This window comes from Panthera uncia, chromosome D1 (assembly GCF_023721935.1).
Source record: "Panthera uncia isolate 11264 chromosome D1, Puncia_PCG_1.0, whole genome shotgun sequence".
NCBI lineage: Eukaryota > Metazoa > Chordata > Mammalia > Carnivora > Felidae > Panthera > Panthera uncia.
Genome location: NC_064808.1, coordinates 101,874,654 through 101,888,697, shown reverse-complemented (window position 1 = coordinate 101,888,697; position 14,044 = coordinate 101,874,654). Strand labels below are relative to the sequence as shown.

At 39.1% G+C, this 14,044-nt stretch overlaps 1 protein-coding gene across 1 annotated transcript; it reads right to left on the bottom strand.

Moving 5' to 3' along the window:
* Positions 1-658: 658 nt before the first annotated feature.
* On the bottom strand, positions 659-2,805 carry BTG4 (BTG anti-proliferation factor 4). Its single transcript, XM_049613689.1, has 3 exons — positions 2,633-2,805; positions 2,040-2,177; positions 659-1,220 (listed from the first exon to the last, which is right to left on the bottom strand). Exons 1-3 carry the CDS (start codon positions 2,803-2,805, stop codon positions 905-907), a joined length of 627 nt encoding a protein of 208 aa, XP_049469646.1. The 3' UTR covers positions 659-904.
* Positions 2,806-14,044: the final 11,239 nt, after the last annotated feature.

Here is a 14,044-nt window from a genome sequence, read left to right as displayed (position 1 = left end):
CATTACATAGAGCTAGTTAGACTACAAATAAACAAAACCTTTAGATGCTACTTTGGCATATATTCCCAACAGGGAAATGTCCGTATGACCCAGTAACTCCATGTCTGAGAATCAAATCTCCACACTAACTTAAAATACAGTTATCTCTACAAGTTATCAACTTTTTTTTGCATCATAAAAATGTGGAAATAATCCAGATGAGTGCCAGTAATTGATTGGTTAAATTACAAGGGAAAAAAATGCCAAGATGTTACTTCAATTGTTCTAATGTTACAACAGAAATGATTAATTTCAGCAAACGTACAAACAAGTATATACATACAGTGTCAGTCAAGATTCTGTCTAGAGTAATGTTTTTCAAATTGTGGGTTGCAACCATTTTTGAGTCATGAAATCAATTTAGGTGGTTGAAATCAATTTAGTAGAAAATATTGGGGGCATTATGCTAAGTAAGGGTAAGTATTATTTCTTTAAACCTATTTCCAACATATAAATATGCTTACCTTTCTGTGGGTTGTGGTTAAATATATATATATATATATATATGTATGTAGTATGTATATATAATATATATAATATGAATATATTTATGTTTAATATATGTTTAATTTATTAATCTAATATGTATTTAAATTATGTATTTTTTTTAGAACTGTTCTCATGGTGAGATTACAGACCTTTGACCATTTCTTAATATTCCAAATTTTCTACAAGTGGTAGGTTATTTTCTACTAGCAAGAAAGTCTGCTAATTTTAATATTTAATTATGAAGGAATTTGGATTAAAGGAAACTTCTGTTCAAATAATATGGAGAAACAGTCCTATGTAACTCCTGAGGACTCCACCAAGTAAAGAAACTACACCAAGAAGAAAAAAATTTTCCTAGAATGTTAATAACGTGATTTTAATCTTTACGGTTTTGTTTCTGTTTTCCATTTGTTTCTTTTACAGTGAACAAATTCTTTTCAGAATTAGGACAGAAAAAAAAAAAAAAAGCATTGAGAGCTGGACCACACTTCACCTGATAAATACTCTTTGGATTGCTGACTTTAGGAATGATCTGCGGTTCTTTGTTACAACTTTCTTCATCAGAGGAAATGCCAGAGGCGTAGTCTAATGTAGCTCGATTAACAGCACAGCTGACCTGTTGGGAAAGCTCCCATTCGTCCCATCTGCCTTTAAAAGAAGCAATTGTAAATGGATGATTTTTCTCACCATACCTAAGTAGGAAAAGAAAATTTCTTTATTAAGGATTCAAAAATCCAAGTTTTTTTTTTCATTTCTAACCTTTTCTACAGACCGCTCAACCAATCTGCAGAAAGTTATTTTAAGAAACAAATTGAAATGGCTTGACAGCAAAGCAAATTGCAAGACACTGTGACCTTCAGCTTCCACGGGGTAGCAATTAGTGAGGGTATTCTGTAAGGGCTAGCTTGGTGAATTTCTCTGACAAAGATAAAAACTAGTCTCTTGATTCAACTAATGAACTGAGTTCCAATTCCTCTGCCCCCTTGATATTGCCTGTAACACTTAGGCCTTACAATCTATAGTTGGCAATACAGTGCAGTGATTGAAGTCAAATTTCAAATACAGGAAAACCTTAGTTTGCGAGCATAATTCGTTCCGGAAACACACTTGTAATCCAAAGCACTTGTATAGCAAAGAGAATTTCAAGAACCATTGGCTCAGTTATGATCATGTGACATTAGGCATCACATACTACTCGTATTGCAAGATATCAGTCATATCAAGTTAAAATTTATTAGAAATGTTTGCTGGTCTTGGACAACACTCGCAAAACAAGTTACTCGCAATCCAAGGTTTGACTGTACTGTGTAAATTCTCTGTGCTTCCACTGTGTCCACTCCTACTGGAAGTCTGTGCTAAGAAAGTTTGCATCTGAAACCTTAACCAGCCAGTGTCCTCACCACTAATGCAGGGCTTTCGTGGATCATCTCTCACAAAGGTGCACAGAACTGACTCCATAACCCATGATTCCAGGGATCACAGAGCACACCACCTCCAGTGAGATTACTCACCTACAGCACACTTCAAAGGGATCTACCCATATGGTCATCTCCTTTGGAAGTCCCAGGTGAGAAAAATCCACGTTACTTTCAGCACAAGCCCTTTCTAGAATGGGATCTTTATCCTGACTATTATTTATCCTGATACACCTTTAGAAAGCAAGGAAAGGGAAACAAACACTTGGTGACAGGCACCTTAGTAGACGGGAATCGTGGTGGGCCAACTGCTCTCATACCGCTGACCCCCACCCTGTCCCTCCACGGCTTTCTGAGTAGAACCATCAACATCAGCTACTCACAACATTACATCACTAAGTCACGCAATTGGTTTTGCCGAATGTCCTCTGCCCATCTTTCACGGTAAACACAAGTCAGAGATAGTTTAAACCACCCCACGTAAGGGGGGTTGCACTACAGTTTTCAACGATGTTGAAATTGTATAGTTTTCTCTATGCACTACCACCTGCTGCATTTCTTCCAAGCCCAAGTTCAAATAAATTTGAGGCCGTACACCTTTTGTTACTCGTAGGCTGCCAACAGAATCACTGCCAATGGTTATTGCTTGCTCGTTAGTTCCCCTTGTCATCCTATATGCCAGCTCTCACCTGAACGCTTGCCCTTTAGAAGGGCAGTCGGCGTGCCAGTGACTTCTGTAGGTTTCAAACAAGATTGTCGTCAGCTTTTCTGCAAAGTCTTCTATTTTCTGTTTACTCAGTTTATCATGTTTTTTCACCAATCTTGTGACAAAGAAAACGGCTGTTGCAATTTCATCTCTCATGATTCAAGAGAAAGGAGGAGGACTGCAACCATTCAAAGGAAGTGAGAATAAATGAACTAGAAACAGGATCAAGCTTACAATCAACATGTAATTGCCATTTGGAAGTTTTATATACCTGAAACATAGAAATCATTTGCTGGTCCTTCGTCAACTAAATAAGCGTGTCAGTAGGGTCCACTACCAAAACAGCCGTAAACACCAATTCCTCAATTAGCCAGTTTTTAATGTTTTCAAAGAAAAAAAACCCCACTTTTTAAAACTTTAATATACTTAAGAAACAAATAAAACACCAGTATGCAACTTAAGCTAAAAAAAAAAAAAAAAAGTCTGGATACGGGACAGTAAATTACACCCGAGCACCACTATTTTAAAAAGGTATTTACAGAAAGCAAAACATTTCAGGGTATAGTAGTTCTAAAATGTGACTCTCAGGTTGCATGCTTTAAGTAAAAGTTAAGGTTAATCAAACATACACTGTATTTGCCAGAAAAAGTGCTTTAGCCCCCACAACAACAACAACAAAAATAAAAGTGGGCCAGAGTTAGAAAACACTCTCCCCCACACCTGTTTTGTTAGTTTTAGGCTGAAGTTTATATAAGCCTGGGTCAAAAGCCTGACAGGTGTTTAACCTTACACAGGTGCTTTCCTTTAGGTTAATTAGATAGCTTCTTCCAGGTCCCCCTCAGATTGCTCCCTGGTATATGTAGAATGAGTTCTTTAAAATGGTCAAAGATTTCCACCTGGAGTTGTCTCTTCTGTTTTGCTATTAAAATCTTATCTCTTATGACACAGATTGAGAATCAAGCTTTCCCCTTCCATATCCTAACATCCTACATCCCAATACTTTTGTCTCTAATTGTAACTGTCAACATATTAAAGAATTTCGCCTTGGATCTTTTCTGAAACATAAGACAACTTTCTCTGAACAATCATTATGTTGACTATGCTCATTTTTTTACTAAAATGTTTATTTGTCAAACAAATGGAAGAGATCTTGGAGTTTATCCAGTCTCCCTGGTTCTCAAAGTGTACTTCACTGACCACCTCATTTGGAGCCACTGGGTTGCTTGTTAAAAATGCAGATTTGTGGGCCTTTCCCCAGATCTACTGAATTGATACTTCTGTAGGTGAGGTCTGAGAATCTGTAATTCACAAACTCTTTCAGGTGATTCTTATACCCGCTAAAATTTAAGGACCGCCGCACCTGACATACAGGTCATTCAGGCTCTTCATCAATGACAAAGAATTCGTTCTCTTACAAGGAAGCCCTTTTCATTTCTAGAAACCTGCAAATACCAGGCAGTACCTCCTCCCTTTTAAGGGAAGCCTTAGCTCTTCCCTCTGGAACCACTGACTGTATCTAACTTTCCATCACATGCAGACGCTTCAAACCTTAGCTATTCCATCCCTCCTGAGTCTTCTCTCTTGCACAGCCAACCTCAACTTTTTAACAGTTCTTCCCATAAACACGTTACTCAGACACTTCATGCTCGGCCCTCCCCTGTGGATGAATGAATTTCAGGCATGTCAGTAATGCTCGTTTAGAGTGTGGAGCCTGGAATGACACAAAATGGCCCAGGTAAGCTCTGCCATCACAGATTATAGTGGGACTGTCTCCACCCTTACTACAAATACTGTATTTCTAGAACACAGCCTCGGGTGGCATTCACCTTGTTGGCAGCGATATCCCACCACTGCCTCACGCTGAACTTGCAAGTAGTCTTTTTCACTAGTGCTGTTGGGTTTTTTGTTTGTTTGTTTGTTTGTTTACATCTTTCCCTTTCTGCATAGCATAATGTTTAAGAATATGGGCTTTGGAGTTAGACCTGGGTGTGAGTTGCAACTTACGACTCACAGTCTGGGTAACCTGGAGGAGCTTGCTTACCTCCTGAACAGTTTCTGATCTACAAAATGGGAGGGATAAGAGTGACCCCCCGCCCCAGGGTTGTTAACAAGATTACAATCAATAACACGTCAAAGCACCCAGTCCAGAGCCTGCCTAGCACTTGTTACAGGAAGGCAGAGCAGTTAAGATACTAGGGGGACCTGGGTGGCTCGGTGAGTTACGTGTCTGACTTGGGCTCAGGTAATGGTCTCTGGTTCATGGGTTAGAGCCCTGCAGGGGACTCTCTGCCGTGAGCACAGAGCTGGCTTCAGATCCTCTGTCCTCTCTCTCTCTCTCTCCCCCTCTCTCCCTCCCTCCCTCAAAAATAAACATTAAAAAAAGAAAGAAAGAAAGGAAGAAAGAAATCAGCTGTAAAATCAAGCTTTGGGATTGAATCCCAGCCCATCTTTAACCAGAAATTTAGGGAAGTTTCTCAATCTTTCTCCTCTTCAAAATCTCATCTGTGAAAAAGGGGGTAAAAAGTGGACCTAAGGCTTTGGAATCAGGCTTCCAGATCTAGAACACTTTGTAGCGTTGTTATGAGAATTAAGTATAAGATGCCTCAAAGAGCACCAAGTTCTCAGTAAATGGTCTGTAAACGATAGATATTACTACTATTGCCTTATGAGTTCTTGTCAAGATTAAATTATAAAATTATATGAAGTATCCAGCAGAACGCCAGGCTTATAGTAAGTGCTCAAAAAGTGGTAGACTTTCTTATTAATAAATAATAACTTTATATTTATTTTATTAGAAGTCTTTCCTGGGGCACCTGGGTGGCTCAGTTAAGCGTCCGACTCCAGCTCAGGTCATGATCTCACAATTCATGAGTTCAAGCCCCGACTCGGGCTCTATGCTGACAACTGAGAGTCTGCAGCCTGCTTTGGATTCTGTGTTTCCCTCTCTCTCTGTCCCTCCCCTACTCGTGCTCTTATCTCTGTTTCTCAAAAGTAAATGAACAATAAAAAAAAATTTTTTAAGTCTTTCCTGATGCTTTACGGATTAAATGACAACTGCATATTGCAGCTTTACCTATCATATTTCATTGTGTTAAATCTAGAACATCACTATAAGGAATCGAGATGATTTGTGACCCTGATTTTGTCATTCAGTGAATTCTCTCATCATTTTGACTACCTGCTATTTGTCAATTTGACAAGAATGTGTCTTGCTACTAACAAGTTGAATGGAATAAAGATCAAGCAAAGTGCTTTGACAAAATCCAAGGGACTCTAGAACACATTGGAATATATTCTAGAGAGAGCTGGATGGATACACATTTTTTATAGTATTTTTTTAATGTTTATTTATTTTGGAAAGAGAGAGACAGAGACAGAGTGTGAGAGGGGGAGGTGCAGAGAGAAAGGGAGACACAGAATCCAAAGCAGGCTCCAGGCTCTGAGCTGTCAGCACAGAGCCCGACACGGGGCTCAAACCCACGGACCACGAGATCATGACCTGAGCCAAAGTCAGAGGCCCAACTGACTGAGCCACCCAGGCGCCCCAGGATATACATTTTTAAATGTCATTCTGTAGCCTGTTTACGGTAATATTAGTATTACTTTTTTGAAATTTTACATAGAAAAAGAATAGAATAGAGACATATAAACATTTACTATTGTTATGAACTAAGATTTTTAACGTAAGGAAAAAGGATAAAAGTGTAAAATCAAGGAAATTAAGAAAAATCCTATGTTACATTTGAAATGGTAATATTAATATAAACTTGAGGGTTTTTTCCCCCCGAAAATTTGTATGTTAATTCTGTCCTACTGAAAGGCCTAGAGTCAACAAACAATCCCATGGCTCATTTTGTGGTCTCTAAATACCATTTCTCACTTAAAAAAACAAACGAACAAACCCTTAGCACACCAGCTGATTCCAGTTCGAGTTCAGGAAATCTATTAGATGAGCCTAGAAAGTATTTTACCAGAAAGCAAGAAAGCTACACAAAACTAGTGGGTCATGTCAACAGATACAAGGGCCTACATGAAGGGCTCCCAGTGGCCAAAGAGAAGTCATTCTGGACACTGTAACACTGTACACTCGGTAACTGTACCGAGGCCCTTCAACCAGTTCCCCTCTTCAGCGTCAACACCATCCTCTCCCAACTGCTGGAACTATCAGATGCTCATGGCTCATAGCTGTGTCTCTCACTGGAATTTACTCTTGGAAACTACCTCACAGAAAAGATATCCTCCCCTCCTCTGCAAGGGGCCACCTGCAGCCATTGACGGACTAATGTGGGGATACGAAAACCTGGCCCCCTTGCAATTCTGAAGAGCCGTCCCATCTCTAGAGCTCCCCATAAAATAGGCTGAGCCCTCAGTTGCAAGTGTATCACTGGTCCGCCTCTCCCTCTCTCCGTCCTATGTTTCCAACTCCCCTGCGGGTGTATCTCTCAAGAGAACTCCCTAAGAAACCTTCTGCATGTAGTCCCCCCATCTCAGAGTCTGTTTCTAATAGAGGAAGCCAATCTGAGACAGATGTTTTAAGGAAATAGACTCTACAGTAGAATTTTGGAAATGAATTACTCCCCTGTTGGCTGGGGTAAAAACTTCATTGTTAGTGGTAGTGGGCACGCTGGAGCGGTATAACTTAAAACGTTCACCAGTGACAAACTGAGATGAAATATCGATACTATTATTGGAAACACAGATAGGATTGCACTGGCTAGGGTAATATCTTTGATGCTTAGGAGGCATGAGAAATGATAATATAAGGACAATGGAAATGGTCCCTGAGCACCTGCAAGTAATGATGTGATTCAGTAAGGCTAGTTCAACTAGCATTTAATTATCTACTCTATGCCCAGAACATGTAAAAATAAAATTAAGTTGCAACCAGGACCTTAATGATCTTTCTTTTTCATAGCATCTTATTGATTTCGGCTTCCCATGGCATATTTCTTATTCCCCTTACTCAGTTGCAGGGTTGGCAAACTGTTGCACTTTGGAATCACCTGAATATCTTTTAAAAATACTGATGCCCGACTCCTCCCCCCAGAGATTCTGATTTAAGGGGGATAGAGAACAACCAGGACATCAGGACTTTTAAAAGCTTCCGCAAATGATTCTTATATGCAGCACAGGTAGAAGCGCATTAAGAGAGAGAGCTCCTAGCTATTAAGATTTCCCATTTATTTTATACTCTTGATTGCTTCACAATGCCTTAAGGTTAACACAGATTATTATCACAGTTTTGCATCATTTCTTCTCATCTTTTCTAGGCTTTGCTGGGATTTGCAAAGGTTAATTTTTTTTTTAATTTATGTTAGAAGTAAAAAAAATTGAAAACGAGGACAACTACTCATATTGCTGAAATAAAATTTACGTTAAAACTAAAGGCACAATATGCATTAAGATATCCTCCATTTTTTCCTTTTCAAATGGTTTAGTGTTTGCATTTATAATACTAAAATGGTGCCAGGTGTTTAATCATTCTTTGATTATTTCACCTTCCCGGATGCCACACTGCTGTACTGCATTTTGAGCTGGTGAAACACATTAGCTGATGAGGCTTTGAACCCTCCCTAGCATTATTTTCTGAAACAGGCCCAGGCAGGCCTTAATGTTATGAATAGAACAGCAGAATAACAATGTACTTAGAGTTCAGAAAAAACAAATAGAAACTAAACATCATGCAACACTTCCTTCAGTTACTTGTTTATGATGATTTTAAACACCTTATTTAAAATCACCTCCTATACATAATGACATCTATATCTTCTGTTATAATTCATATTCAATCCATGACTATTTACTGACCATCTACTACATATTAGATGCTGCTAAGTGCCATGGGGGTAAAAAAAAAAATTCAACGGGGCGTCTGAGTGACTCAGTTGGTTGAGCATCTGACTTGGGCTCAGGTCATGATGTCACAGTTGGTGGGTTCGAGCCCCGCGTCAGGCTCCGTGCTGACAGCTCAGAGCCTGGAGCCTGCTTCGGATTCAGTGTCTCCCACTCTCTGCCCCTCCCCCACTCACACTCTGTCTCTCAAAAATGAATAAATGTTAGGGGCGCCTGGGTGGCGCAGTCGGTTAAGCGTCCGACTTCAGCCAGGTCACGATCTCGCGGTCCGTGAGTTCGAGCCCCGCGTCAGGCTCTGGGCTGATGGCTCGGAGCCTGGAGCCTGTTTCCGATTCTGTGTCTCCCTCTCTCTCTACCCCTCCCCCGTTCATGCTCTGTCTCTCTCTGTCCCAAAAATAAATAAAAAACGTTGAAAAAAAAATTAAAAAAAAAAATGAATAAATGTTAAAACAAATTTTTTTAATTCAATTTTCTTTTCAAGAGGCTTATAATCTGGAGAAGGAAATCAGATATGTACACAAGTGACTATTTGGATGCAACCTTTTGAGAAATGGGATAGTCAAAAAATCACTCCAAGTTTCCAGCATTAGTAACCAAGACAATAATGTTATCACTGCAATAACTGAGTTCAGCAGAAGAGCTGGGATCAGAGGAACAGTGCTCGGTTCAGATTGAGTACTCTGTTTTCCATGGCAATTAAACACCCAGGTAGTAATAATGCTCAATGGCAGGATATTAGAATTTTGCAGAAGGTTGAGACTGGGCCAGCCTAAACCAACCTCATATATTTTTTTAATGTTTATTTATTTTTGAGAGAGAGAGAGAAACAGCTTGAGTGGGCAAGGGGCGGAGAGAGAGGGAGACACAGAATCTAAAGAAGGCTCCAGGCTCTGAGTCGTCAGCACAATGTCTGACGCAGGGCTCGAACTCACAAACTGAGAGATGGTGCCCTGAGCCAAAGTCGGAGACTTAACTGACTGAGCCACCCAGCCACCTCTAAACCAACCTCATATTTAAGTAGAATAGAAAATGGATATGGAGGGGCTCAAGTCATGATGTCATGGTTTGGGAGTTCAAGCCCTATGTCGGGTTTTGTGCTGACAGCACAGAGCCTGCTCGGGACTCTCAATCTCCTTCTCTCTCTCAAATTAAATAAACAGACCTAAAAAAATTTTTTTTTTAAGAAAATGGATGCAGAAATTTAAGGACAAAAAATAAAAATAAAACAGCTCTTGTACTGCTTTTATGCCATGTCTACAATTTCCATTATGAAGGGCTCCTAGGTGGCTCAGTCAGTTAACCGTGAGACTCTTGGTTTCAACTCAGGTCACGATCTAATGGTTTCCTGAGTTCAGGCACCGGTTGGGCTCTGGGTTGGCAGCACAGAGCCTGCTTAGGATTCTCTGTCTCCTCTCTCTGCCCCTCCCCACTCATGCTATCTCTGTCTCTCTCAAAATAAATAAAACCTTAAGCAAATTAAAAATAAATAAAAATAAAATAGAATTCCCATTATGAGGCATTTAGTCCCTTGACTAGACGTTGTCTTTCAGGATTTCCTTCTCAAAATGTCAAACGAGTTATCCTCGGTACAAGGAAAGAATCCTGTTCTGTCTGGAGATGTTTTGGAAATAGGGGAGGGAGCCTGAGGGGAAGCACCATGGAAACATGGAAATGGGGCAAACATGAGGTTTCTGACCATGAGGTTTCGAATGTAGATGAAGAACAGAAATAAGGGGAAGTATATCAAAGACCTATTTTACCTTCTGATTAAGACTGTAACAGAGAGTCAAATGGTAGAAAACAGGAAAATAACCAAAATGACCTTGCACAAGTTAGCAGTTTCCGGAACTGCATTTCCTCATTTTAGCATGAGGGAATTTCAGCTGGATCGCTAAGGTACCTTCAAGCCCAAGGTTCATCGATAACAGTAAACCTTGAAAATCTGATTCTGCATTTGTCTTCTTGATCTTAGCTAAACTTCGGTATAAGATGAAAATACTTATGCATTTAATAATTTAAAAATAGGCAAAATAATTTTACAATGTCATCTATGTTGAACATAACACTCACTACATTTTTTGATGTTGTAGCCAGTCTTATCATCAGACCGATGTGATTTCATTAGCTTCCCTTACTTAAGTTGCAGATGATGTCCATATGCAAATGCACATCATTGCTAATGAAGAAAAAAATACAGATGTTTTAGCAGAAATCCCACTTCTGACAGAAAGTGTATTTTTTTAAAATTTTTTTATTCTTTATTTTTGAGAGAGAAACAGAGAGACAGAGTACGAGCAGGGGAGGAACAGAGAGAGGGAGACACAGAATCTGAAGTGGCTCCAGGCTCTGAGCTGTCAGCATAGAGCCCGACGCGGGGCTCAAACCTACAGACCATGAGTTCATGACCTGAGCAGAAGTCTGACACTTAACCAAATGAGCCACCCAGGAGCCCCAGAAAGTGTATTTTTTAAATAACCTAAGTAAGTAGCACTGTTTTATAAAGTCGTTTTATAAAGCCTCCAGCAGATGCTGGAGGGTCAGTGAAAAATAAGACGTCATACCTGTCTTAGAGATCTCATTTATCCTGGGCACTTTATTGCACCTTTAGAATAACTAAATCTCTCCTTTCCAGAGTTGCAGCCCCAAATATCCACTTTTACCAAGGTCCTTTCATCGCCTAAACATGCCTGGCCGTAAATGCATCCTGATTAGCCTCTGACTACTTTTGCCTCCCAGCGTCTTCATTTGTCATTGGAAACTGGAGGTTCATCTTGGTCTCTCTCCACTTTAGTCACCAGGTCCTGTGCACTTTCCTTCCCCAAGCCCCTCCCATTCATACCAGATTTTCTACATCACTGCATGCCAAGGCCATTAAAATAATTGCCTAAATGGACGTTGAGGCTCCTCAGTCTCTTCCTCTTCTAATCTATGCCACTTTATTAATCTCCATAGAACAACACATCATGTAAGTCATAGCCCCATCAGAAGAATGAGATTAAAACTCTCTGGCCTGACACCTAAAGTCCCCCACGATCTATTTCTTACTTACCCACCTCTCTGATCTTATTTCCCCAAGTGCGGACACACTCATTGCTCTCCCAACTGACCGTGTATGTTACGGTCTCCATGAATTCGATCGTTATGTTTCCTTCATGAGGTGTTCCTGCTACCAGGAACATCCACCTCTGTCTTCTCCCCTTATCTGAGTCCGACTTTTTCTTCTAGACCCAGATTGATCCCTTATTTTCCATATAGCCTTCTCCATGTCCCCACCTTTGGTGATTTGCTTTTTCTTTTTTCCTAAATACTGGCAATAATGACACTTATGTAAATTGTGCAGCCACTATAAAAAACACTATGCTCAAACAAAATAAAATATCATATGATTCAGTAATTCCAATTCTGGGTATTTATCTGAAGAAAACAATTAACACTGATCTGAAGAGATAAGTGCACCCCTATGTTTATGGCAGCATTATTTACAATAGCCAAGATATGGAAGAACCCAAGTGTTTATTAATAGATGACTGAATAAAAAAGATGTGGTGCATCTATAGATATGCCATGGAATATTACTCAGCCATATAAAAAAAGAATGAAATCTTGTCATTTGTGACAATGTGGATGGACCTAGAGGGCATTATACTAAGTGAAATAAGTCAGGCCGAAATACAAATACCGTACGATTTCAGTTGTGTGTCAAGATAATTATCTATTATTAATTAAACATTAAAAAATTAAAAATTAATTTTAAAAGAACAATGAAGCTTACATTAGTATTAAGAAGTCTTGAAGCATCTATTAATCTAACCATCTTGGTACTTAAGTAATTATATACAATATAAACATATAAATAATATATGAATAGTATATTGTATATATTAATATTAATATAATTACTAAACCCTTTCTTAATTAGCTGTGTATACAACCTGTCTATCTCTCCAACTAAACCATAAATCGCTGGACTGTGTTCTTTCAAGATGGTTAATAAGAAAAATGTTTGTTTGTACTGTTAAAGCCTTAACAAAGAGCTCAAGCAATTTTAATTACGAAGTCTATTTTTTAGATTGTTTCTGATTTACTAAAAGATAAATTAATTGAACATTTTCATATTGAAAGCAACAGTATTGATTAATCAATAAATATAAATAAGAAGCTAATGAATCTGGGGCACTCTTACTAATGAGAGCACAAGGAAATGGAATCCCAAGTATGAAATTATAAAAACTCCTGACAGCTCATTTTAGCTGGAAAGAAAATCTCCTGTCATAATTAAACAGATTCATTAATTTTTAGCTCTTCAAAGGCACTAGGTTGACTTCAATCTAGTCTTGCATCAACATACACACTACTTCTTAATATAGTAGCGTGAATGGTAATAAGGTAGTCTGACATTTATTGGTCTATATAAAAATCAAAACATGGTGTTATATTTCCTAAGAGAAAATACGCATTTAGAAAGTGGGTTTAGGAGTGCCTGGGTGGGTCAGTCAGTTAAGCATCTGACTTCGGCTCCGGTCCTGATCTCGCGGTTGGTGAGTTCGAGCCCCACATCGGACTTGCTACTCTTAGCACAGAGCCTGCTTTGCATCTTCTGTCCCCCTCTCTCTATCTACCCCTCTCCTGCTCATACACTCTCTCTCTCTCTCTCTCAAAAATAAATAAACAATTAAAAAATAGGTTTAAAAATAAGCTGCTAAGCAGAGCCTAGGTGGCTCAGCTAGTTAAGCATCCAACTCTTGATTTGGGCTCAGGTCAAGAGCTCATGGTTTGTGGGTTAGAACCTCTGCTGTCAGCACAGAGCCCGCTTCAGATCCTGTCTCTCTGCTGTTCCCCTGCTTGCCCATAGTCTCTCTCTCTCTCTCAAACAAATGAACATTTGAAAAAAATGAAAAAATTAAAAAAAAATCTTTCTAAAATAAGCTGCTAAACTCCAATAAATTTCTAATCAGTCTGATTTTTCACTTCTTCCTCTCTAACGGCATCCTTCAAAAGCTATGGAACAGAGAATATGTTCAGATGGTGTCTCTGTGTGTGTTAAAAGAAGAAAGTAAGTTTGTCTCCACCTTTTGTAATTCCCAATCCCCATCACTCTAGTCTTTCATCTAGGAGTGGTAAATTTAACCAATGCAAATTCTCCAAAGCTAAAGCAGAAGGTGTATGTTTTCTATACTCTTCTGGGTTTCCTCCTGATCATTAACTCTCATTGCCTCCCCTTAGCTCTCCTTCCCCATCATCCTAATCACCAAAAGCTCAGAAATTCAATAAAACAGTAAACACTCTCCCTGAAAGGTACCTTCCTGGTTTTGTCTAAAACAAATGCAATCTTCTGTTTGGTATTTTAAAACACCACAAGCATTCTTACTTAGATTAAATCATGGGTCTCCCTGGTCTCCAGGCATGCCTAGACATGAACCATAAAGGGAATGAGATCCTTGGAGTTTCTCTAGTAACTACAGGCCAAGTCAACAGCAACCCTAAGAACAAGCATTCTTTAAAAAAAAAAAAAAAAAAAAAAAAAAAAAAAAAATTTTTTTTT